At 37.1% G+C, this 26,203-nt stretch overlaps 3 protein-coding genes across 3 annotated transcripts in view; all 3 read right to left on the bottom strand.

Annotated features, from left to right (window-relative positions):
- LOC134848151 (succinate dehydrogenase [ubiquinone] iron-sulfur subunit-like) overlaps positions 1-26,203 on the bottom strand; it is a 295,415-nt gene that overhangs the window by 12,346 nt on the left and 256,866 nt on the right. Inside the window, exons 2-3 of the mRNA XM_063865510.1 lie at positions 4,483-4,664; positions 3,674-3,942 (exon numbers count right to left, since the gene is read on the bottom strand). Coding sequence (XP_063721580.1) covers positions 3,674-3,942; positions 4,483-4,656 — 443 coding nt within the window. The 5' untranslated portion in view covers positions 4,657-4,664. The remainder of the gene's footprint in view (positions 1-3,673; positions 3,943-4,482; positions 4,665-26,203) is intronic.
- LOC134848814 (glutamic acid-rich protein-like) lies at positions 11,168-11,644 on the bottom strand. The gene has a single exon (XM_063866325.1). It carries the CDS (start codon positions 11,642-11,644, stop codon positions 11,168-11,170), a length of 477 nt encoding a protein of 158 aa, XP_063722395.1.
- LOC134848815 (small ribosomal subunit protein uS15-like) lies at positions 11,952-12,407 on the bottom strand. The gene has a single exon (XM_063866326.1). The coding sequence runs from the start codon at positions 12,405-12,407 to the stop codon at positions 11,952-11,954; it is 456 nt and encodes a 151-aa protein (XP_063722396.1).

Genomic DNA, 26,203 nt, shown 5'->3' on the forward strand with positions numbered 1-26,203 from the left:
TTAAGAAAAATGTTTGTCTGCTGGTATATCTGAAAAAAAAAGAACTTGATGGAATTACTCAATCTGTGTATAGTTTACTCGTTTGATTTGTAGTATTGAAAAATTGACGATTAGCCCATACAAATAAGTTTTTTCAGTGTTTCTACTTTTAGACGCTTTCTGCGTTCGGACCATTTCGCTTATCAACCATCACACGCCGGTCACCAAATTGAAATTTTCAAAAACATCATCATCCTCGTTGTTTTTCTACCTTCTTCTTGGATTCGTAGGTGTAGTGCGAAAAACCGAAAGCGGCCATATTCTTGATAGTGATACATTTGTGCGGATGTGTTCTGTTCTGCAGAGCCTTAAGCGGCCACTGTACATCTGTTTTTTTTATTTTGCCCGAATATGTCCTGTTCTGGGGACCCTAAAGCTGCAACCTTTTTTCGGATTTTCTGAACTTATACTGAGCCAAAGCGGCCCCTGGTTAGATAACCGAAAGTTTTCTGACAGCGAAATAAGTTGAAGACATCGGCAGATAGATGACGAGGAATGACACGAGTGAAATCATTACTAATTTTGTTCGCAGGCCTTAAAGCAGCTATACATTCTATCAGAGCATCATTAATAAATGAATAATTTAAAGGCAGACCTAACGTACGAATAGCAAAAAAAGTTGACCAAAAAATTAATCAGGAATGAAGATATATAATAAAAAAACGGCTTTAATGAAACAAGATAACGATACTTTGAGTGAGTTTAATGAGACATTGAGTAAAGATAATAAAAATTACAGAGTAAGCCTGAAGCTGCCATACCTAACAGCAGAGGATAACCAGAAGAAACACATAATTTTGTTTGAAGGCCTAAAGCGACCATTCAGCACAGCAGATAGACAGCATCAATCACAAACTTTAAAATTGAGAAACAATGAGGTTATTTTAATGCAGTTTACTCAGAGCTGTTCTGGAAACTCGTGCCTTGACGAATTTTACCAGGACGCGAATGAAAGCCGTCAGTGGAGATGTCATTTTTAAATCGGCATTTTTTAGTTTTTACAAATGGAATGTTGTGGTACTCTGCTAGACGCTTGTAACAGCGGTTTATTCGCCTGATTGTAATTCGTTTGCCCTCCCGGCAAATGAGAGAAAGTTTTGACACCTTAATGCCACGACTCAAACATTTAAGCAAAACATACTCCTTTTCCTCAACCACAGCTCCCTCACTCCACTCATTATATAATTACCTTTTCGATATTCTAAAATTCTGTAATAGCTTTTTAAATATTCAAAAAAAAAATTCATTTCTTAGCTTTAAAATATTTTGTGAAACTTATTTTTTGGGTAACGTAGACATTTATTTTCGATATTAGGAAACTTGTTCTTCTATATCATTAACTTTATTGTAAACTTTGTAGTTTTGGGTATTTTCGGTTTTACCCCTCACCGCTATATACAGAAAACTTAAAATAAAAAGTTTTATTACACACAGAGGCAAAGCAGAGCTTCGCAACACTTACAATATATCAAAAACATCCCAACGCAAGATAAGGAAGAGAAAAAGAGAAGGAAGCCGAAACTTTTTTTGGAAAACGAGTTAAAAAATACTTTTAAAAAACAAAACTTTACACCTTGGTCTTGCAAAATGATCTACACACAGGCGAAGCGGAGCTTCGCGCCAATTGCGATGCAACACAATCATAAAAAAGCAGGAATCGAAAAAAAAATGAAAAAGTTGAAAAAAACTAGGGGAACCAAAATGTTCGTATGTCTCAATGAAGGACACCTAGGGCTCAGCTAAAACTGGAAGTAACTATTTAATATTTTTTGAATTTGATATACTGATGCGGGACGAAATGCGTCCTTCAAAATTTAGACTTCGCCCAAATCCTTAGTTGTTCAAAGTGAGAACAGTGAAAATCTTACGCAGCTTCTTTCGATTGAAATCTTTAGCTCAGATTTGATAGGGTAATTTTTAAGAAAATTCAAAAAATTTCTGTAGTATAGTCAAACTCAAAAATCAACAACTTTTTTCTGCTAAATGCAGGTCGTGGCCGGTAAAGTAGGGAAGATTCCTAAAGCCGTATTTCTCGATTGAACACTTGAACACTAAACCTGAGAATTGGCAACCAATTTCTAAAACAGTCCATTTTTGTAACTGAGCCCTTTCACTTGTTTAAAGGCCATAACTTTTTTCTACCAGAAACTGGGTTTAGCAAATTATAAGGTTAAGCTTCTAACAACCTGTTCGTTTGATTAAAACTATGATATCAGTTTTGGCAGGATAGTTATCGAGAAAAGTCCATAAAACGGTCAAAAAATCAGAGAGTTGACATTTCCGAGAATCAGAACTTTTTGTAGCCCCTCATTTAGAAGAGATTCAGCCAATTTGATATTTCGCTTGAACCCAAAAACTTAGGTTTGTGTGGGTAGTTCGAGAAAATCAAAAAGTTTCAAAAACGATCAAAAAAAATTTTGACTTTTCCGAGGACAATAATTTATTTTGGATAAAAAATTTGGGCGGAGTCGCATATGCAAAAGAGCTTTTTAAAACCCGTTTTTTTGATTGAACCCAAAATCTTAGATATAGGAGAGTTTAAATTCAACAAATTTTGGCAAAAAAGGATTTAAAAAAATCAAAAAATTGACTTTTCCGAGGACAACTTTTCGTGGAAAAAAAATGTGAGTAGCAATGCTAATTCAGGGGAGCTTCTCACTAGCCGTTATCTCCATTGAACCCACAACCTCGGGTTTGGGAGGTCACTTTTTGAGAAAACTTATTTAAAAAAATATAAAAAACGGTCAAAAAATCAAACACTTGACTATTCCGAGGGCCATAATTTTGAGTTCAAAAACTTTGGGCATAACCGCTTATTGAGGGGAGCTTTTCAACTCCCTTCTATCATTGAAACGTAAATATCAGATTTGATAGGTTAGTTTTTGAGAAAAGAAGAAAAAATATGTCGGTCAAATATTCCCCCTACAGACGTTTTCGAAGGCTGTAGACAAAAGGGGAAAGCAAAAAGAGACCAGAGGAGTATGCAGGCACAAAAAAATGTAGGCGATTGTTCTATGTATACTCCTTTTTTGAAATTCAGAGGAAAAGCTTTCGGGGAAATTTTTATTTTGCAAAAAGTATTAAAATTTCCAAAGCGTCTCAAAAAAACTAAAATAAAAAACCCTTACATAATACCTGTTCATCAAACAGGAATTTTAGGCAAAAATGCCAAGCAAAACATTTGAAATTCAAATTAGCAACTGGACAAAACTTATGAAGCGGAAACAAGGCCGACAATCTTTGAGCAGACACCAGTTGAGCCGAAATAAACTATGTAAAAAACTTTTTAAAGTTTAGTTTCAAGTCCCCCCTAAACTACCCTGTAATAACTAGTACTTAAGTAACCAGTATTTAAGTTTGAATTTTCAAGAAATTGAGCAAGAATCCCACAAAAGCCTCAAAACATTTTTGCTTTCGAAACGTAGCAATATAAGATTTTATCGCCGATAAAACATTTGCTGAAAATTTTTTAAATTGTTTTATAATTATATCAAATCTTCGAACTCTGCATTAAGTCAAAAGTTGGTTTCAACTTATTTAGACTTCAAATTTATGACAAGGTCTTTGATGCCTAAACGTGTCAATTTTTGCGAGTATGAATAAATGCTTTCAATACTTATTACTTTTAACTAACCTGTACTGTGCGTAGAAGTTGGTCATATCGGGTACCAGATCCTTCACAACATACATGTGTGGCAGAGGGTAGATCTTGGTGGTCTTGGTCGTGTCTATCTTGCAGAGACAGGCCAGCTGGTTCGTTCCATCGATGTTCATCGCACAGGAGCCACAGATGCCTTCTCTGCACGAACGTCTGAAGGTGAGGGTGGGGTCTGTCTCAGACTTGATCTTGATCAGCGCATCCAACACCATAGGACCACAAGAACTCATGTCCACTTTGTAATCCTACATGCACAACACTCTTAATAGCATTATCAATGTCATATTCTGACAACTGCTATTCACAATAATGGTAAGATGCAGTTTTCATATCCATCTTTCTTTCACAAAAGACTGATGCACAACATATTTGATGCACAAATTAATCAAAAAATAATTGGGCCGCAGTGGTAGTCGGGTCAGTGGAGATTCATAAACACCGATTGAAGATTCTTATTTGCAGCCTTGGCACCACATGTTCTTATGTTGAGCAAAAGACCATTGACAAACTAAAGACTACGCCACTACTACGTGGTATTTCATCAACTGCAACAATGATTGTGTTTGAGATGATTTCCTTATGAACATTATTTGGTTGCTATCAATTTCTTTTTCAAGGGCTTATTTCAGCAAAACGGAGCACCCGATATGCAGTGCCACGTTTCACCAAATCTAATCAAGTTACCCATTTTTTTGTTAAATGTGGGTGGTGATTATAGTGCATGCGGTAAAAAAAAGTGTAGAGCAATGTAGTGAGGTTATTTTGTCACTAAGTATTGTATGTACCTGCATGCGTGGTTTGGCTTCCTGTTCTGGATCCCATCTGTAGATACTGAAGTTGGCCGAAGTGGAAGTGGACGAAAACGCCTGTCTCACACTCACTGCCGCCATCGCCTGTCCTCTCCGCAGACTACACACACTAGACACCACTCGACGACTGCTGTTGCTACAGGCAGACATATTAACTCTGCAAGACAACACAACACTCGCATCTTGTTAACAGTTTCACCATATTGCAAAGAGCAGATTTCTTAAAAAGTTCAAATTTCGTATACGCTTAACCGGTACAATTTTTTAAAATTCGTATATGCTTAACCGTGCATCTCACAATTACGCAAGATTCTAAATAAACAGCAACTGAGCCAGTTTAACCATAGATACGTTAAACCGGTTATTCCTTATTTGGCGTCTTAATATACGGGTCGACTTCCAAATCTAAACTTGACAAGATTGATCTTAAAATAAACAGATTAACTATAGTCTTAATCTTCAAGAAAAAGTTTGAATCAGTATATTTATTGCGTGAAAAAATGCAAATATATACTGTGAAAGAGCTTCATTTATACGAACTCTTACAACTTCTTTGTTAAATTATGCGCGTTGAATGCGAATCTGTGACTCTTGGGAAAAATACTATTTCCAATGAACTCTTCAAACTCCATAATAATCAAACAAGAGCAAGAAAATTGATGATCAACTCTGAAAGAGACCACACGTTTCCAATTTTTAATAAAGCAAGAAAATTCTACAACTGTTTCAAAAATATTTTTCTCAAATTTTTTGAAATGTTTTGCAAAATGACACGCAATGAAATTAACAACTTTCTCCATACTTTTATGGACTACAATAAGAGGAAATAAAGAGCTAACCAATTTAATGATCAATTTTTTTACCTCGATTGTTTTCAAAACTGAGAATCGTAAAATAATATAACGGTGGTACTACACCACCATACCTAGTAAAGCCTCGTTTTTTTTTGCGCTGAGACGTCTAAAAACATGCATTAATTATCTAACGATCTCCCAGACTGAATTCTTCTATGATGATTATTTATTTAAAATTATTTGGTAAACGTGGACGTAAACTGGAAACAATTTATTATTGTTCCGACTATTTGAAATATGGGAACTTGGCATTCAGGCGTGTTTTATTTTTTAGTTGTTTCTTTTTTTTTGTGGTTTTCCACGCAAAAGCAAGTACCACAAATAATCATCTTTAAGAACTAATAATCAATCTCATCTTTAATCATCTTTAACCACAAATAATCATCTTCAAGAACCACAAATAATCATCTTACAGAAGGCGTGTTTTAGTTTTTTCTTTTTTTAGTTTTTCTTTTTTTTTGGTTTTCCACGCAAAAGCAAGTACCACAAATAATCATCTTTGGAAAGGCAAGAACTTTAGCCTTTCCAATTGTAATTCGAACTACCTTAAAAAAATTTTAATAACCTCGAGAAAAACCTATTGGAAAATTTTGATTTTTGGTCTAATTTCGAGCGAATGAAGTGAACGAGCAAGCTTTTTGTTTTTCAACCAGAAAATTTAACACAAATAATCAACTGAATGGGTTGAGCGATACTTCATATTGAAGCTCTTTCGATCCTAATTCGAGCAAAATTCAAAAATCTTCGAAAGGTTGTCCCAATGTCGAGAAAATCCGGTTTGAAATTTTGGAGTTTTCGTCGAGCTCCGAGCGATAAAAGCAAGCGAGCAGGCTTATTAAAGAAGGATAAGTCATGAACAATTACTGCAAAAAAATTGAAAAAGAACGTTTTTGAACTTAGATTTTTTTTGTCTAGTCAATTTTTGACTGTGACTCGAATATGCATAAATTTAAGGTTTACGTCAGATCCTTTCATCACAGCACGCACAAAAAACAACAATTTGGAAAAAAACATGAAAAAAAAATTCATGCAAAGAACTTTTTGCACAGCGACTTGCTATCCTTGTATTATTATATGGGCCGATATTCGCAACTAAGAATAGCGTACAGGAGGTGTTAAGAAGATTCCACAACTCACATGAGGGATACAATTGTGACAGTCCGTGTCCAGCTAAAAATAATCCAAACTACAGAGACACAATCATCTCACATAATGCACTACAAAAGACTAATCAAATACTTTGATTTGGAAAATTTTTCAAACAAAATTTCGATTCTGATGCTGTTAAAATAGCAGAAGTTGCTTTTTTCTAATAATTTTACAAAAAAACCATATCTGTATAAAACTACCGAATGTTGGCAAAAATTTTAATTTGTCACTTAAATCTTTGGAAGGAGATTTCATGACCGGAAGCACTAAAACATAGCCAACTGATAATTGGAAAAGAGTCAATGAAGGCCAGGAAAAAAGAAAGAAAACTAACTTGCTTTAAAAAAAACATTACCTTTATTTAATGCGCAAGGTGGTGTAGTAGCAGTCAGCTTAAATGAAAGAAACAGAACATAGCCAACAGACACTAAAGAATCGACCGAACACCTATATAACTTCGGAATTTTTTTCGAAGGTTTCGAAATTTGATAAAAAATGCAACTGCGAAACTCGTACTTCTAATTTTGAGAAGCAAAACTATGCAGATTTTTAGTAACGAACTATTAGGTCAAAAAATTATGAAAAAAGAATTAACTTTACATTAAAAATGTTTTTTGATGGACTCAAAACATCCAAATATCCGATAGCTATGCCAGTATATTTGAAATTGTCCGCATTTATAAAATCTCGAAAACTTATAAAAAATAAGATTTTCATTTCAGTTCAAATTCAAAATAAAAATAAGATTTTCTTTTCAGTATAAATTCGAAATGCTATAGAGTGAGCCACTAACTCAATCAACTGAAAATCCGACGAACGAACAACCTATTTAAATTTAAGTAAGTAGAAATTAAATATTCGCACACACTATAAAAATTATCAAAATACAAAAAAAAACGTAGCCTTCAAAATTCAGTGCGGAATAGCCACGAAAAAAAAACATGCTACTCAAATTAGCGTACAAATAAAACTTGTACTCAAAACAACTGACTTAATCAACAACAAAGTCAAAATGTCGCTCAATAGAGAAAAAATAGAGATTTTTTCCGATTAGATTTTTCAGAAGCGGGGCTGAAATTCGCAAACATAAGCAACAAAATGGCAAAAAAAAGCTCTAAAAAGGCAAAAATAAAAACGGTAAAAATAAAAAAAAAATAGAAAAGGTAAAAGTGAGAAAATTATAACTTTTCATGCGTACCGGAATCGAATCTTCATTGAAATGACAAAACTCAAAACAAAATTTTTGGTATGTGCCGGACCCGAACTCAGGACAGATATCTTAAGACTAGCGTGTAAAGCACCTCCGGTGCATCGAACTTCTGAAAACTCATAAAACCGCATATTTTAGAATTAACTAAGAAACGTCAATCTCAGAAACTAAAAGCAATTGAGCAGTCGCATTTCAACGCAAGAGTTGATCCTCCAGAGAGAACTCTTACAATAGCCAACTACAACATTGGGAAATTCAAGTTTTGAGAAACATCAAACTTGAATTTTCTAAAAAAAAAAAAAAGATATTTTTTTGAAAACCAGAAAAAAGGTCATACCTCGAAAACTACCAAGATTTGAGCAGCCTTATTTAAACTCAATACACGCAATCCTTGACAGTACTCTAGCGGCACACAACTACAGGGTTGCAAACTTTAATTTTGTGAATTATTCTGATATTTTAGTATTCTGAAATTTTCTGAAAAAAAAAAACAAAAATCGTCGTACCTCCTGAACTGAAAAGAATTGGGCATTCTTAATTGGAAGCCGAATTCGCCACCCCTGAGATTACTCTGACATCCCCCAACTACAGGCTAGGAATTACAGATTTTGAAAAGATGAGAAAAGGTTGAATTTAATTTTCGGATTTTTTTTTTGAAAAAATGACAAAAAACCGTCATATCTTGAAAACTAACAAAATTTGAGTACTCAGATTTGGAGGCAAGTTTTGCAACCCCCGAGAAGCTGAGACTATCCTGAGAGACCCCACTACAGACTTGAGAAATTCAAATTTTTAAGAAAAAAAAATAAATTTAATTTTTTTGAAAAAATCATTAAAAACGTCATGTCTCGAAAATACAAAGATTTGAGCAGTCATATTTGGAGGCAAGATTCGCAGCACCATAGAGTACTCTCACAGTTGCCAACAACAGGATTGAGATTTCCACAAAGTTCTGAAACTTTTCGAACTAAGTTTTTTTGAAAATTTTTGAAAAAATCATAAAAAACGTCATATCTCGAAAACTACAAGGATTTGAGAAGTAAGATTTGGAGGCAAGATTCGCAACCCCTGAGAGTACCCTGACAGCACCCAACAACAGTGTAAGAATTTGAAAAATAAAGAAAATTTCCGTATCTCATACGTTTAAAGGATTTGCTTATTCGTATATGGAGGCCAGAATCGCAAATCCTGGGAAAACCATCAACTATTGGATTGCTAAATTAAACTAGAAATTGGAAAAAAAACTTAACCATTGCAATATGCGATATAGCTTAAACGTACAATTTTTTTTTTAAACATGCAAAAATAATACGTTGAAAAAGCTTAAACATGGCGAGATAGTGAAGCCCGCATTTAAATATATAATAGATATATAATAGATTCTCACGTACTCGCTTCTGCACTATGATCGCTAGTGAAATTTGCAAACACTATTAGCAAAAATTACTTAACAATTTATTTTTGCGCTCAGAGACGTCTGAAAACAGGCATAAATTGTCTAATAATGATCCGGCAACAGTGATGTGGCAACTAAGTCGAAAAAATTGAGCAGACAAACGAAATTCCGACCATTCAACTTTAACCGGAAAAAAATTTTTCAATTGCATACATATTGAAAACAATCAAGGTCCGGCCGGTACTCGAGCATCAGGTATTAGGGCACAAAGGCGACGTAAATACCACAAGGCCAAATCAATCGAAAGGAACATAGAAGCTGTTGGAGGTTCATAAATAAAGCAAGTTGAAAATTTCCAAGAAATGGTTGTTAACGGGAAAAAAGGTCTAATTCCCCGTAACAAGACATTTGCTATCGCAAATAAAAAAAGAGCTCTTGCGAGATAATAATAGCTTGGTTACCAATAATATTTAACCCGCGGGCTTAACCTCTGGCTGTGTCACTTTAAAAAATTGGCAGATTTGATTTTTCAAGGCTACATGCCAAAGCTGTAATTTTGCTTTTACTCCTCCCGATTTCAGTATCCACAGTTACTAGTGATAAATTCATTTATCCGGACAAAAACAAATAAAACTTAAAAACGCGTTTCTCTCAATTTGAGTTGATTTTAGACTAAAAATGACTTTAAACAATGCTTGACGTTTTAGCAGAATTGTTTGCTGCAACTGATTATGCAAATTTAGAACCACAATTTTTACCCCAAAAAGATCATTTGGGGCTTTTTAGTCAATTCAAAATTAAGCCAAAACTATTGGTTCAATTGCTGAGTAAATTTAATCGCACTGAGCTTCTTATATAGCACAACAAAGTTTTTAAAAATATAATCTTGAAAATTGGCGCAAAACGAAACTAAATTTTTCTATACAAAATTGAGAAAATTCTAATTTCTTCAACTTTGCTGGGCTATATAGGAGACTCACTGAGATAAAGTTTGTAGCTATTGAACAAATAGTTTTGACGTAATATTTGATTGACTTAAAAAAGCCAAAAATGTTCCATTTTTGGTGCAAAATTTCGGGCCCGAATTTCGCAAAGCGAACTGCATCAAATTAATTCTGCTTAAGCTTTAAGCAAGACTTGCCTTTGTCATTTTTTGTTTAAAGTCAACATAAATTTAAAAAAAAAAACGGGTTATTTGTTTTGGCCTGATTTTTTAAATCAGCTCCATAAAGACCACAATAGTTTTTACGTACTCGTGTGTAAGTTTCAATCATATTCGGATTGTTGCTTATGGTGAAAACAGTTCAAATAAGAAATTATCTTAAAACATTATTTAGAAAACGAACAAAGGTACGATCATGCTAAAAAGAAGAACGAAATCAACGTGACTGGCTTATTGTTGGCGAGTTACTAATCACGTTCTCAGATTATAACCAATAATCAAAATACACTAAATCAAATCAAACTTACTTCACGAGAGAACTGAATAAATTTAATGAAACTGCGTCAAGATGTTAACCTGCAGTCAAAAAATTAACGATCAAGTTGCTGATGAAAACAACTTATCTAGGAGTTCCATACATCACAGATTAAGCAAGTTAACTTAAAACTATAAAACTAAGTTTTGCTAATGATGTGAAGTGAGAAAAATAAAACATACAATCAGCATTAATTAAAACGACACAATAAAAGGTTAATTAGATAACGATTTTTAAAATTAACGTCAATATCGATTAATGATCAAACGAACTACTTATTTAAGTATACAGAATAGAAACAAAATGCTCTCAGTTTTCACTATAGCGACTAATTCACGTAAACTGACAACTAACTGTTACACGGGTAGCGTTTTAATAACCGCCTTTAAAGAGGGACAAGGGGCTTAATTAGTTATAAGAGCTTAGTTTATTGCTTGTGTCGATTTGACCGTTGAATGTTCTGCCTGAAGTGGAGTAGATAGGGAAGTTGGACTTTGGATTTGACAATGATAGGGTCCATATGTAGATCACGGATCTAGCGACCAGCGCGACCATCTCAAACGTGACCTCATAGCTAACTCTCATCTGGCGCCGGGGCGTCTTCAGCTTCACCGTTATCGACCCCGTTGCTCTCCTCGTTTTCGGCTCCATCATCATTTGAGTACCCTTCTTCCTCGTCTTCTTCGTCATCGTCCTCTTCATCCTCGCCCTCCGAATCATATCCCTCAAACTCAGCCTCTGCCACTTCGCCGTGGTCTTCATCCTCTTCTTCGTCGTCATAGTCTTCGTCTTCTTCGTCCTCGTCATCTTCCTCTTGTATATTTCCGTTCAACACTTGTTCAACCGCTTCGCCAACTGTCGTTCCGTTTTCCTCTGAAGCCCCCTTTTCGGTTTCGGCCTCCACATGTTTCTCTGTTTCTGCCTCCTGCCCGTTTGCAACGTGGGTTTCTTCCTCTGAGTTTTTAATGTCAGCTTTTAATTTGGCAATTTTAGCTTCAGGGGCCTCCTCTTCGACTTCGGAAGCGCGTTTTTGAGGACTAGTTTCAGACATTTCTGATCGATTGGCGGTCAAAAAATCTGAAAAAATAAGTTTTTTTTTTGTTGTGAAATTTGTCTGGACAGGTATTGAAATGTAAAATATTAAGATGAACAGGGTCTTTCCCATTATAGCCCCCAGCTAGATATGAAAAAATTATAGCTCCAACTGACTATGATTTGGCAATTAAGCTTGGTTTTTACATTTTGCTGCGGGCTATAATGGGAAAAACCCAATGAACGCAGAAATAAAAAAAACAATAGCTTGACAACAATTCAATTTTGGAACTGATAACAAAGTTAAAGTCCTTGAATTAATGCCATTAGGCTACCAAAGCAGCTGCTGTCTTCGACTCATATCTCCAAGAAGGAGGCAATTGCCTGTTTTTCTTGTAGTATCGAGCAAGTCGGTGAATTCGGCTCTCGACCAGAATTAGCCTGTACTTGGCATCTTTGTCCTTCCTGTTTTTATCCAAGTGAGCTCTCATGCTTACAGCTTTCTTGATAAGGTGATACAGATCTTCCGGAATTTCCGGGGCAACTCCTTTGGATTTCAAGATTCGGAGGATCTTGTTCTTCGTTAGAAACTTCACTTGCGGTACACCATGCGAGTCTCGTAGCTGAACACCAATTTGCGATGGAGTCATACCTTTCTTCGCAGCCTTCGCAATCAGGTTAATACACTCCTCAGCGGACAGCTTCAACCAGCTAGGCACAACTCGGGTATATGGGATTGCACTCCCAGAGATACCTTTTCCTGGACCATAAACACGACCCATTTTTGAAGTTCAGATGTTCTGAAAAACAGCTTAAATTGGTGAATTTTGCTCTCGACCAGAATTAGCCTGTACTTGGCATCTTTGTCCTTCCTGTTTTTATCCAAGTGAGCAAATAAATAATTTCCCTAAAAGTTCTCGAAAAATACATAATTTTTATTTTAAATTAGTCGAAATAAATTATTTATCAAAAATTATTCCACTACCATTATTTTTACGGAGCCCCTGGTTACTATAATTGATATTTTTGACCTTCTGATTACATTTGAAAAAAAAAGATAAAAAAAGCATAAATCTACTAATCAAATTAAAAATTGACAGCAGAAGTTCTTTTCATATTAGCCTCCCTAAGCAAAATATAGTCCCGACAATGGGGAAAATTACAGGCGAACTATACCTTTATGTGCAAGCTCGTTGACCCGGTGTAAATTCCAACGTAAATTTTAAAAACCTGAAAAAATTTTTCAATTAAAAATACAATTCAACTCCTAATATGTTAAAAGCAGACATTAATTCTACTTGCAATAGAAAAATAAATGACTGTCGCTAATAGCAGATGAACAGACAGATCGATCAAAAGACTTCAAGCACTGTTTCTCAAAAAGATAAAGAACTATCAAAATATCTGAAACCTTGGAACTGATAAACTGCAACTACAAAAAAATTTACAAAAGTGACGAAGCATAGCACTACATACGATAAAATTTATACAGCAGGACAAACTAACCGACAAAAATACAGATAAAAGCCGGAGGAATTAAGAGAGAGAGAGAGAGAGAGAGAGAGACAGAGAGAAAGACTTAAAATTACCCATTAGGGGAATTTAACACAAAAACCGTAAATTATAAAAGGGGCCCTGCCCTGCACTTTTAGCCCAACTCTTGTGATAAACTTATTAAACAGATTTGTTATAATTGATGTTTGTGCCTGTTTGTGGAGCGCCCTCTGAGGGACTTTAGAGACAGGTCTGTCGAGTGGCTTTCTGTGCGGAGGTGGGAAACTAGAACTGGCTTGAAGAGTCTGGTGGTGCACCGCTGGACCTACTGAGCTTCAGTGTCCTGTAACATTCGCCGGGAAGATAAATATCGACGGAAAATAAAACTAAGTCCTAAGACGACTGGCTAACGTCTAATCAGAGCTTTACATGCTTTTCACCGTCTCTACCAAGCCAGTACTTTCGGTGGTCTTTCTAACATCGGGTCGACAAAAACGTTACTGCTTTCGGCTTTGGTCAAAACACTCAAATTAACTTAATTACTGTGCCAGTCGGTCATGTCTGGAAGTTTGACCTTGAGAGACGCGAAAATACGTAATTTTGGAAATTAATTTTGGAAAATACGTAAATTAATTTTCAAATTTTCGAATGGAGCCTGTCATGTTCAGTTTTCTCGTACCAACTGAAAACAGAAAGTGAAAAATCAGAACATCCGAATTAACAATTGCGGGAAATTACTCAAGAAAAACAGCGGGAAATTGCTATTCGCAATTTCCAGATATAAAATAGGACACGAGTAGAGCTGTCTTATCCCGAAATAGGAGGAGAGACGATAAATAGAAGAAAGAACGACTATTCGGAACGAACTAGAGTGAACCTTCAATGGAAAGGTGGACAGCTTGAGTGTCCCAATGATTCATATAAAAACTCCAATTCTAGAGCCAGAACTTACTTCTGTTACCAAAACTGACCAGTATTAAACTTATTTAGTTATATTACCTAATTCTTGAGTTGCTTACCAATTTAATTACTCCTTGTGCTCGAGTACATCGACATGTGAGTTCGCAATTTAAATTTCTCGAGTGTGTTTTATGATTGTTATGTTGAGATAAGGCGAGTTTTAGGTTGATCCATCTGAAATGGATCAAAGTTCCACTGTCCAATAAAAAGTAACTTAACGGATTGTTCCGACCCTGTTTTTAACGGCGTTCGCGTAATTTGGGTATCTTGAGACCTAAGTATGGGGACCTTCTTATTTTCTAGAGTGGGGGGATATTTTGGTAGTAGCCTTCAAGCTGTAGCGAGTTCTAGTCTCATGTCGCAAGCGAACCGAACTGGCTCCGACCGTTCTTGAGGTAGAAAAACACAAGAGATAGTGTCCCTGACCCTTGAGCCAGTGGTTATAGGGCCTATTTTTCTTAAGCCTCATATGTGACTGCATAGGCGACTGTTACATACATGCAGAAATAGTGAGCTCATGGCTGGGTCTCAGTATCCCCAGACCACGAGGTCACTCCTAAAAACAGGGCTACTACTACTTATTGAATTATTATTGTTTTTGTTCAGTAGATAAAAATCATCATCTCCATCGAAGATGGATCAACCCTTCCCCCCAACTCCTAGCTTCTCATCTTAGTAAAATGAATTCAGATGTTAATTAAATTCAAATCAGGACATGACAGGGAAGCTAAAAGTTCATCTAAGATGATAAAAGTTTCAGTCCGGAAACCCCTCCGGATTCTCGAATCCACTGAATCAAGCACGTTAAGCTTGATTTCTCTGTAACCCGGAAGGCAGGTTTCCACCCCTCACTGTTGTTAGCAACTGCTTTGCAACTATTGTAGCGACACAATAGTTACAACTTGGAGCGGTCTCTGCTACTTCTGCTTTTCTCTGATTCTGATTCTCAATTTTCTCGTTGTTGTCGTCGTCGCGACTATCGTTGTTGTGTTTTTCGTCGACTTCTTGCCAAAATGGCCGCTTCTGACGTTTCTGAGAATTGTTACGTCATCACTTCGAAAATTTAATATTTAGGAATTTCCGAATCCTTCAGCCTTCACGATTTGTCCAATCGTTCGAATAACATCTTATTCCTTCTAAATCGCCAATTCGGAAGGTCCGCTGCTAAAAACTCGAAATCGCCGAATCTGCATTTTGGCACATTCTGGTCGAATGTCACATCCTTTATGCGTTGATGTAAAATCTGTTAATAAAGCGACAATAGGTAATGATTTAGTGCTGGACAATTATGTTAAAACAACCATCTCAAATGTCCGAGTACTCAAGAGAGTACCAAAAGACTCGCGTTTTCCCTTGGCGGAAATTCTGTCGGATAAAACAAATGACATTGTCTACAATGTAGAAGATGTTACAAAATGGCTAATTTTTTTAACGTCGTTTTTTTTTTTTTTGGAACAACCGAAAAGAAGTGGACGCAAACAGACCACAAGCATGAGCTCTTTGATAAATAAAAAAAATTTGAGCAAAGTACGTGTCACTTAAGCGATAATGTCCTTTCCGAACGGATCAGCAGCAGGTCCTGATAAAATAGTTCCTCAAATTTTTAAAGATCTTGTTAGTAAGTCGAATGGCAGTGCAGGACTTAATTTTCTGAAATCGCTTACTAAGCTGATAAACCTCATTGGAGATGGCAAAATACCCGAGCCCCTAAGACCTTTCTTTTTTGGCGCAAAGCTTATCGCCCTCATAAAGATAGAAGGAGGGTTGAGACCGATTGCCATAGGCAACACGCTGAGATGTATCGCGTCTAAATGCGCTGGAAGCAAGGACCTCTCCGAGCGACAAAATTTTTTCGGAAATAAACAGGTAGGATGCAGTACCAAACGAGGAGCAGAAATAGCTGCGCACTCGTTTCGAAACCTAATTGAACGCGACGACAATCCAAAATGCACTGTTTTTTTAAAACTAGATTTTAAGAATGCCTTATACTCCCTAAATAGAGAAACAAGGCTGAATCATGTTTATTCAAATCGCCCCGAATTGTCTAATTACACCCATTGCGCGTATGGTAAACCTAAATACCTTTTTACGGAAGCTCTGTCATAATGTCAGAAGACGGAACTCAGCAAGGTGATCCTGAAGCCCCACCCCTTTTTGCGAAAACAATTCAAACACTAGTCAAACAGTTGGAGTCGAAAATTAACATCTGGTATTTAGATGATGAAAATTTAGCCGACGACTATAAAGTTGTACTCCGAGACCTTAAGAACATTTTGAAATTGGAACAATTTTACGGCCTGAGCTTGGACACTGAGAAGTGCGAACTTTGTTTTCTGGGACCGACTACTAGTACACAGTATAATTCGATTTTAACACAATTTCGAAAAATTTGCCCCAAAATAAAAGTAAAAACAAAAAAATAAATTCTCATTTTAGGATCTCCAATCGGCGAACTTTGCCGAAAAGAATTGCTCGACAAAAAATTAAGGAGCTTGAAAAAATCTCGGATGTCATTGACAATCTAGACGCCCATAATGGTTTTTACCTCCTGAAAAATTGCTTTAGCATGCCAAAACTGCTATGTTTTTTGCGTACGAGCCCTTGTTTTTTCGCAAAAAAATTTTTTGGAACGCTACGACAAATTACTAAAAAAAAATTTATGCAATGTCACTAACGTGCAAAATGGATGAGTAACATTTTTTTCAAGCAGTTCTCCCGGCAGCCTAAGGTGGCTTGGACGTTTCTCCCGCTCGTCTACTCGCTTTACCCGCTTTCTTAGCCTCAGCAATAGGAGCAAAAGATGCCTTGAGCGAAATCTTTGGTTTGGAGCATGTGAATGCAACGTATGATGTTGCGCTTAAACGGTGGTTTTAACTTGGAAAAAGTGAAATGGCTCCGGAAAATCAAATCCAAAAAAATTGGACGGAGCCAATTTTTGACAGCAAAATTGCAGACTGGATTTTACAACTCGAACCAACGGATATAAAAAAATTCAACGCGTTCCATGATAAATTTGACTCCCAATGGTTGAACGTCATCCCGTGCAAAAATTTAAGGTTAAAACTGTCAAACCAACAACTGAAAAATTGCGATGGGACTTCGATTAGGCTCAAAAATATGCGAACGGCATAAATGCGTGTGAGAAAAAGACGTTAATGAGGATGGTTGGCTTGGCCTTTCTTGCCTCAAAAGTGCAGGGAGATTCTCTGGGCACTCAAACCGTTTGACGCTCGTTCCATGGGCTGTTGGTAAGCAGTTATTGTGGGATGTAACGGTAGTAGACTCCTTAGCTCCTTGTAGGATTAATGCCGGGTCTGTTTGTAACCCTGGTACGGCTACCGCTGAAGCGGAAGAGCGAAAAATTGACAAGTATAAAGACCTTGTAAATGATGGATATCTTTTTCAACCGCTAGCTTTTGAAATTCAGGGCGCGGCCGGCCCAAGCACAAAATTTTTTTTTACCAAGCTTTGTAAGAACCTTAAGCATATGCACTGAGGAACCCAGAGCAGGCAGCTGTTTAAAACAGAGAATCTCCCTGGCAATACAGATTGCGAACGCCGCTTGCGTACTCGGAACAAAAAATGACAAAATAACTTTCGACGAAACTTTTTATTTGTAACACTTGTGTATTATATTTTATCGTGTCGAGTTGCGTGTTCTTATTGAAGAAACGTAACCCGTATCGATTTTAATTGAAAAGGACTTAAACACTTGTCATCTTCTTTTATCATTATCACTTCCCTATCTAGAAAATTCCAAGGATTTTGACTGGAAAACGTGATGAAGAGACTCCTGACTGTAATCTCGGTTACTATGGTACTTTTGACCTTCTGATTACCTCAAAGGGGCCCTTCCATTTAGGTACGCCTGTGCACAAGCTGAGTAGGGACCATACCAGCATTATATAATTACATCAATAAACAATATTGCAGGAATTAGGTCAAGTCAGCATTTGATGCGTTGTCATTAAAGATATTTAGTTCAACCATCCCTCGTCTATAGTAGCACTTATTGAATTGTATAAGAATTGAGTCTTACGCAGTGATCTGCACCTTCGTATACAAAAGATAGCGCTCCTGAGCAGCGCGAAGCTTATCTTAGTTCTTATATAATTTAATGTTTCTGAGTAGCTTTCATGCATTTTTCACTAAGTTTTTCAGCTATGCCCTGCATTGTCGGTGTAGCTGCTGGTGCGGCACCACTAGTGCAGCCAAAACTGAGCGGGCGGAAGCTGCTCTGTTCCGCTTTGTTGAACTCTCAGTAAGTATTTTGAGTTTTTAGTGATTCGTGGTACTTATACGCGTCTTTTGGTAGCCTTCGTGAAGTTTTAGCGTGCTGTTTGAAGACCTGGACATCAAAGAAGGTTCGGCTAAATCTTGAGCCCCATAATCCGTTTGCAATTACATCTAAACGAGCGTCTTCATCAGTTTCGGTTGAATTGTTGACAAAGCTCTCGTCTTTGCAACGACTGAAAATTCGGCTCGATTTCAACATCATAGCAACCCTCGCTCATGTGGTCAGCAAAAATATTTCTAGTTTCGTCATGCCTTTTGTGGCTGTACCCACCCTTTGCACAGTTAAGGTCGTGGGTAAGGTCAAAAAATTGACCACATGCACATGTGAGTGGAATATTGGTTGTTTCCATCCATATCTGAGACAATTTCAATCCCGGAGTTCGGATTTACTTAGGTTGAAATTACATCTGCTAAGTGGCAGTGCGTTTAATCAGTTTAAAGCTCCTTTTTCGGAGTCCAGCTCAAATGCGCATTTTTCACTGTCGCTCAAGTTGTTAAAAATGTTAGATCTTTTTTGTTGTTTTCTTTCAGTTTTCAGTACTTTATTTTTTGTATGGATTTTTTCCTGCTCGGTTTAGCTGTTAATGTGTCGTATGTGTCACATAAAATATGTCGAAATTGCAGACTTGATTTTATGACTCGAACCAACTGATATAAAAAAAATTCAATGCAAACCATGATAAATTTGGCTCCCAATGGTTGAATGTCATCCCGTGCAAAAATTTAAGTTAAAAACTGTCAAACCAACAACACAAAATTGCGATAGGACTTCGATTAGGCTCAAAATGATGCGAACGTCATAAATGCGTGTGAGGAGAAGACGTTACCGAGGTTGGTTGGCATGGTCTTTCTTGCCTCAAAAGTGCAAGGAGATTCTCTAGGCACTCAAACCTGAATGCCTTTATAAAGCAGAGTTTATCTTCTACTCACATTCCGTCTGTTTTAGAACCACGACACCTCTACAGGACCGATCAGAAGCGACCAGACGGTTTGACGCTCGTTCCATGGGCTGTTGGTAAGCAGCTCTTGTGGGATGTAACGGTAGTAGACTCCTTAGCTCCTTGTAGGATTAATGCCGGGTCTGTTTGTAACCCTGGTACGGCTACCGCTGAAGCGGAAGAGCGAAAAATTGACAAGTATAAAGACCTTGTAAATGATGGATATCTTTTTCAACCGCTAGCTTTTGAAATTCAGGGCGCGGCCGGCCCAAGCACAAAATTTTTTTTTACCAAGCTTTGTAAGAACCTTAAGCATATGCACTGAGGAACCCAGAGCAGGCAGCTGTTTAAAACAGAGAATCTCCCTGGCAATACAGATTGCGAACGCCGCTTGCGTACTCGGAACAAAAAATGACAAAATAACTTTCGACGAAACTTTTTATTTGTAACACTTGTGTATTATATTTTATCGTGTCGAGTTGCGTGTTCTTATTGAAGAAACGTAACCCGTATCGATTTTAATTGAAAAGGACTTAAACACTTGTCATCTTCTTTTATCATTATCACTTCCCTATCTAGAAAATTCCAAGGATTTTGACTGGAAAACGTGATGAAGAGACTCCTGACTGTAATCTCGGTTACTATGGTACTTTTGACCTTCTGATTACCTCAAAGGGGCCCTTCCATTTAGGTACGCCTGTGCACAAGCTGAGTAGGGACCATACCAGCATTATATAATTACATCAATAAACAATATTGCAGGAATTAGGTCAAGTCAGCATTTGATGCGTTGTCATTAAAGATATTTAGTTCAACCATCCCTCGTCTATAGTAGCACTTATTGAATTGTATAAGAATTGAGTCTTACGCAGTGATCTGCACCTTCGTATACAAAAGATAGCGCTCCTGAGCAGCGCGAAGCTTATCTTAGTTCTTATATAATTTAATGTTTCTGAGTAGCTTTCATGCATTTTTCACTAAGTTTTTCAGCTATGCCCTGCATTGTCGGTGTAGCTGCTGGTTAGGCACCACCAGTGCAGCCAAAACTGAGCGGGCAGAAGCTGCTTTGTTCCGCTTTGTTGAACTCTCTGTAAGTATTTTGAGTTTTTAGTGATTCGTGGTACTTATAGGCGTCTTTCGGTAGCCTTCGTGAAGTTTTAGCGTGCTGTTTGAAGACCTGGACATCAAAGAAGGTTCGGATAAATCTTGAGCCCCATAATCCGTTTGCAATTACATCTAAACGAGCGTCTTCACCAGTTTCGGTTGAATTGTTGACAGAGCTCTCGTCTTTGCAACGACTGAAATTTCGGCTCGATTTCAACATCATAGCAACCCTCGCTAATGTGGTCCGCAAAAATATCTCTGATTTCGTCATGCCTTTTGTGGGTGTACCCACCCTTTGCACAGTTAAGGGCGTGGGTAAGGTCAAAAAATTGACAACATGCACATGTGAGTGGAATATTGGTTGTTTCCATCCATATCTGAGACAATTTCCATCCCGGAGTTTGGATTTACTTAGGTTGAAATTACATCTGCTAAGTGGCAGTGCGTTTAATCAGTTTAAAGCTCCTTTTTCGGACTCCAGCTCAAATGCGCATTTTTCACTGTCGCTCAAGTTGTTAAAAATGTTAGATCTTCTTTGTTCTTTTCTTTCAGTTTTAAGTACTTTATTTTTTGTATGGATTTTTTCCTGCTCGGTGTAGCTGTTAATGTGTCGTATGTGTCTAATACTGACGATGTTTTAATTGCCCATTCTAAAAAGTTCCAATTGTCAGAAGGTAGCTTGATATTCAGACCACTCATTTTCAGTCGCAAAGAAGCGATGCCTCTGAGTTGATGGCTAATATTATCTTTAGCAATTAAAAATGGAATGAGATTTTTCTGCAGTAGCTTGTCGCAGGCCTGCATGTTTTCTGTGGTATTGGGGGGTAGTTATAGCAAAAAAAGATATTTTTTTGTACCTCTGTGATTTAATAGGAGTACACGTTTTGTGGTGATGTTATCGCGATCTTAAAAAGTTTTTTCAGTATTTTGTTATAATCATCTAACTGAGTTTCCATGAAAGTGTTATATTCAGTCTCAGATCCTATGACAAAAAACAAGTACTCTGACCCCTCTCTTCATTTCAATTTCGGTATTTTTGTATACTTTTTTGCCTCATTGTATTTTTCATTTTCTACAATGAGCTGGCATTTAACTGCCTTCACATGATAACAAAAAAACTTTCTCTGTTTGATAATATTGTCAACAACTGTTTGGAGGCTTTTCAAATTTTCGACTGCGTTCCTATTGTCTGCATACAAAGTCTGAGTTAAGCTATAATCTTTGACTATATCTTTTACAAGTAAAGTGGCTAGTTCGTACATCGACATTGCTAATGGGTCTCCCTGTGTGTTTCCTTCTCTACATAGAAAAATTTTTTATTTAAGAAGATTTTGGATGGATTTGAGTATGAATTATGTATAGCGGGTAGTATAGAAGGACATATAATTGCAATGTGTTTCAAAGCCAGTTTCCGGTTTAGGGAGTAAATTACATTTTCTGCGTCTATCAGTAAAATTGCATCGGAACCTGTTTTCTTGTATTGCTTCCTAAGCGTATGAATTGCATATTCGATGCCACGTTTTTGGCCAAGACATAGTTGGTGAATCGATTCGAGTACCAAACTTTTGCTTTTTTTAGCACTTCCTGATCGTTCTACCTATTATTCTGCGGATGACTTTGCCTATGATTAGGGGAAATAGGGGAATTCGCCTAAGTTAGGGGACTTTGCCTAGATTAGGGGAATTTAAAGAATTAAAAATTAAAACAAACAATATTTTTTCAAAATTTACATAACGAGATCAAAGGAATTAAAAAATTGAATTACGAACAATTTTGCACATTGTGCGAAAACGTTCTTGATTTACATTTTGAATTCCCTCAATCTCGTTATGTAAGCTTTGTAAACTAAAACCCAGTAGCACTGAGCTAGATTTTAGTCTGGTTTTTAACCTCGTTGAGGAGCCAGTAAAACGTGTAGAGTGAATTGTTTAGAAGAATTCTTAAAAATTATACAATGAAAGGTACAGTTTTTCAAAACAATATATAATTTTTTTATGTCGAGTGTCTCTCTTTTGTAATGAACTTTTTCATAATGTACTTTTTCAAAGATAGACGGAGGGTTGAGACCGATTGCCATAGGCAACACGCTGAGGTGTATTGCGTCTAAATGCGCTGGAAGCAAGGACCTCTGCGAGCGAAGAATTTTTTTCGGAAATGTACAGGTAAGGATGCGGTACCAAACGTGGAGCAGAAATAGCTGCGCACTCGTTTCGAAACCTAATTGAACGAGACGAAAATCCAAAATGCACTGTTTTTTTAAAACTAGATTTTAAGAATGCCTTATACTCCCTAAATAGAGAAACAAGGCTGAATCATGTTTATTCAATCGCCCCGAATTGTATAATTACACCCATTGCGCGTATGGTAAACCTAGTTACTTTTTTTACGGAGTCTCTGTCATAATGTCAGAAGACGGAACTCAGCAAGATGATCCTGAAGCCCCACCCCTTTTTGCGAAAACAATTCAAACACTAGTCAAACAGTTGGAGTCGAAAATTAACATCTGGTATTTAGATGATGGAAATTTAGCCGACGACAATAAGGTTGTACTCCGAGACCTTAAAAACATTTTGAAATTGGAACAAATTTACGGCCTGAGCTTGAACACTGAGAAGTGCGAACTTTGTTTTTTGGGACCGACTACTAGTACACAGTATAAATCAATTTTAACACAATTTCGAAAAATATGCCCCAAAATAAAAGTAAGAACAAAAGAATAAATTCTCATTTTAGGATCTCCAATCGGCGAAATTTGCCGAAAAGAATTGCTCGACAAAAAACTAAGGAGCTTGAAAAAATCTCGGATCTCATTGACAATCTAGACGCCCATTATGGTTTTTACCTCAAGAAAAATTGCTTTAGCATGCCAAAACTGCTATATTTTTTGCGTACGAGCCCTTGTTTTTTGGCAAAAAAATTTTTTGGAACGCTACGACAAATTACTAAAAAAAATTTTATGCAAGGTCACTAACGTGCAAAATGGATGATAACCAGTTTTTACAAGCAGTTCTCCCGGCAGCCAAAGGTGGCTTGGACGTTTCTTCCGCTCGTCTACTCGCTTTACACGCTTTCTTAGCCTCAGCAATAGGAGCAAAAGATGCCTTTTTTACGGAATCTCTGTCATAATGTCAGAAGACGGAACTCAGCAAAGTGATCCTGAAGCCGCACCCCTTTTTGCGAAAACAATTCAAACACTAGTCAAACAGATGGAGTTGTTTTCTTTCAGTTTTAAGTACTTTATTTTTTGTATGGATTTTTTCCTGCTCGGTGTAGCTGTTAAGGTGTCGTATGTGTCTAGTACTGACGATGTTTTAATTGCCCATTCTAAAAATTTCCAAATGTCAGAAGGTAGCTTGATATTCAGACCACTCATTTTCAGTCGCAAAGAAGCGATGCCTCTGAGTTGATGGCTAATATTATCTTTAGCAATTAAAAATGGAATGAGATTTTTCTGCAGTAGCTTGTCGCAGGCCTGCATGTTTTCTGTGGTATTGGGGTGGGGGTAGTTATAGCTAAAAAAAATATATTTTTTGTACCTCTGTGATTTAACAGGAGTACACGTTTTGTTGTGATGTTTTCGCGATCTTAAAAGTTTTTAACCTCGTTGAGGAGCCAGTAAAACGTGTAGAGTGAATTGTTTAGAAGAATTCTTAAAAATTATACAATGAAAGGTACAATTTTTCAAACTCTACCTTTCATTATACAATGAAAAGTACAGTTTATACTCCCTAAATAGAGAAACAAGGTTGAATCATGTTTATTCAATCGCCCCGAATTGTATAATTACACCCATTGCGCGTATGGTAAACTAGTTACTTTTTTTACGGAATCTCTGTCATAATGTCAGAAGACGGAACTCAGCAAGGTGATCCTGAAGCCCCACCCCTTTTTGCGAAAACAATTCAAACACTAGTCAAACAGTTGGAGTCGAAAATTAACATCTGGTATTTAGATGATGGAAATTTAGCCGACGACAATAAGGTTGTACTCCGAGACCTTAAAAACATTTTGAAATTGGAACAAATTTACGGCCTGAGCTTGAACACTGAGAAGTGCGAACTTTGTTTTTTGGGACCGACTACTAGTACACAGTATAAATCAATTTTAACACAATTTCGAAAAATATGCCCAAAAAAAAAGTAAGAACAAAAGAATAAATTCTCATTTTAAGATCTCCAATCGGCGAACTTTGCCGAAAAGAATTGCTCGACAAAAAATTAAGGAGCTTGAAAAAGTCTCGGATGTCATTGACAATCTAGACGCCCATTATGGTTTTTACCTCCTGAAAAATTGCTTTAGCATGCCAAAACTGCTATATTTTTTGCGTACGAGCCCTTGTTTTTTGGCAAAAAAATTTTTTGGAACGCTACGACAAATTACTAAAAAAAATTTTATGCAAGGTCACTAACGTGCAAAATGGATGATAACCAGTTTTTACAAGCAGTTCTCCCGGCAGCCAAAGGTGGCTTGGACGTTTCTTCCGCTCGTCATCTCGCTTTACCCGCTTTCTTAGCCTCAGCAATAGGAGCAAAAGATGCCTTGAGCGAAATCTTTGGTTTGGAGCATGTGAATGGAACGTATGATGTTGCGCTTAAACGGTGGTTTTAACTTGGAAAAAGTGAAATGGCTCCGGAAAATGAAATCCAAAAAAATTGGACGGAGCCAACTTTTGACAGCGAAATTGCAGACTTGATTTTACGACTCGAACCAACGGATGTAAAAAATTCAACGCGTTCCATATTAAATTTGGCTCTCAATGGTTGAACGTCATCCTGTGCAAAAATTTAAGGTTAAAACTGTCAAACCAATAACTCAAAATTGCGATAGGACTTCGAGTAGTCTCAAAATTATGCAAACGGCATAAATGCGTGTGATGAAAAGACGTTACCGAGGATGGTTGGCATCGTGTTTCTTGCCTCAAAAGTGCAAGGAGATTCTCTAGGCACTCAAACCTGAATGCCTTTATGAAGCAGAGTTTATCTTCTACTCACATTCCGTCTGTTTTAGAACCACGACACCTCTACAGGACCGATCAGAAGCGACCAGACGGTTTGACGCTCGTTCCATGGGCTGTTGGTAAGCAGCTCTTGTGGGATGTAACGGTAGTAGACTCCTTAGCTCCTTGTAGGATTAATGCCGGGTCTGTTTGTAACCCTGGTACGGCTACCGCTGAAGCGGAAGAGCGAAAAATTGACAAGTATAAAGATCTTGTAAATGATGGATATCTTTTTCAACCGCCAGCCTTTGAAATTCAGGGCGCGGCCGGCCCCAGCACAGAAATTTTTTTTGTCCAAGCTTTGTAAGAACCTAAGCATATATACTGAGGAACCCAGAGCAGGCAGCTTTTTAAAACAGAGAATCTCCTTGGCAATACAGATTGCGAACGCCGCTTGCGTACTCGGAACAATAAATGACAAAATAATTTTCGACGAAAATTTTTTTTATTTGTAACACTTGTGTTTTATATTTTATCGTGTCGAGTTGCGTGTTCTTATTGAAGAAACGTAACCCGTATCGATTTTAATTGAAAAGGACTTAAACACTTGCATCTTCTTTTATCATTATCACTTCCATATCTAGAAAATTCCAAGGATTTTGACTGGAAAACGTGATGAAGAGACTCCTGACTGTAACCTCGGTTACTATGATACTTTAGACCTTCTGATTACCTCAAAGGGGCCCTTCCATTTAGGTACGCCTGTGCACAAGCTGAGTAGGGCCCATACCAGCATTATATAATTACATCAATAAACAATATTGCACGAATTAGGTCAAGTCAGCATTTG

The sequence above is a fragment of the Symsagittifera roscoffensis genome, chromosome 6 (assembly GCF_963678635.1).
Source record: "Symsagittifera roscoffensis chromosome 6, txSymRosc1.1, whole genome shotgun sequence".
NCBI classification, from domain to species: domain Eukaryota; kingdom Metazoa; phylum Xenacoelomorpha; order Acoela; family Convolutidae; genus Symsagittifera; species Symsagittifera roscoffensis.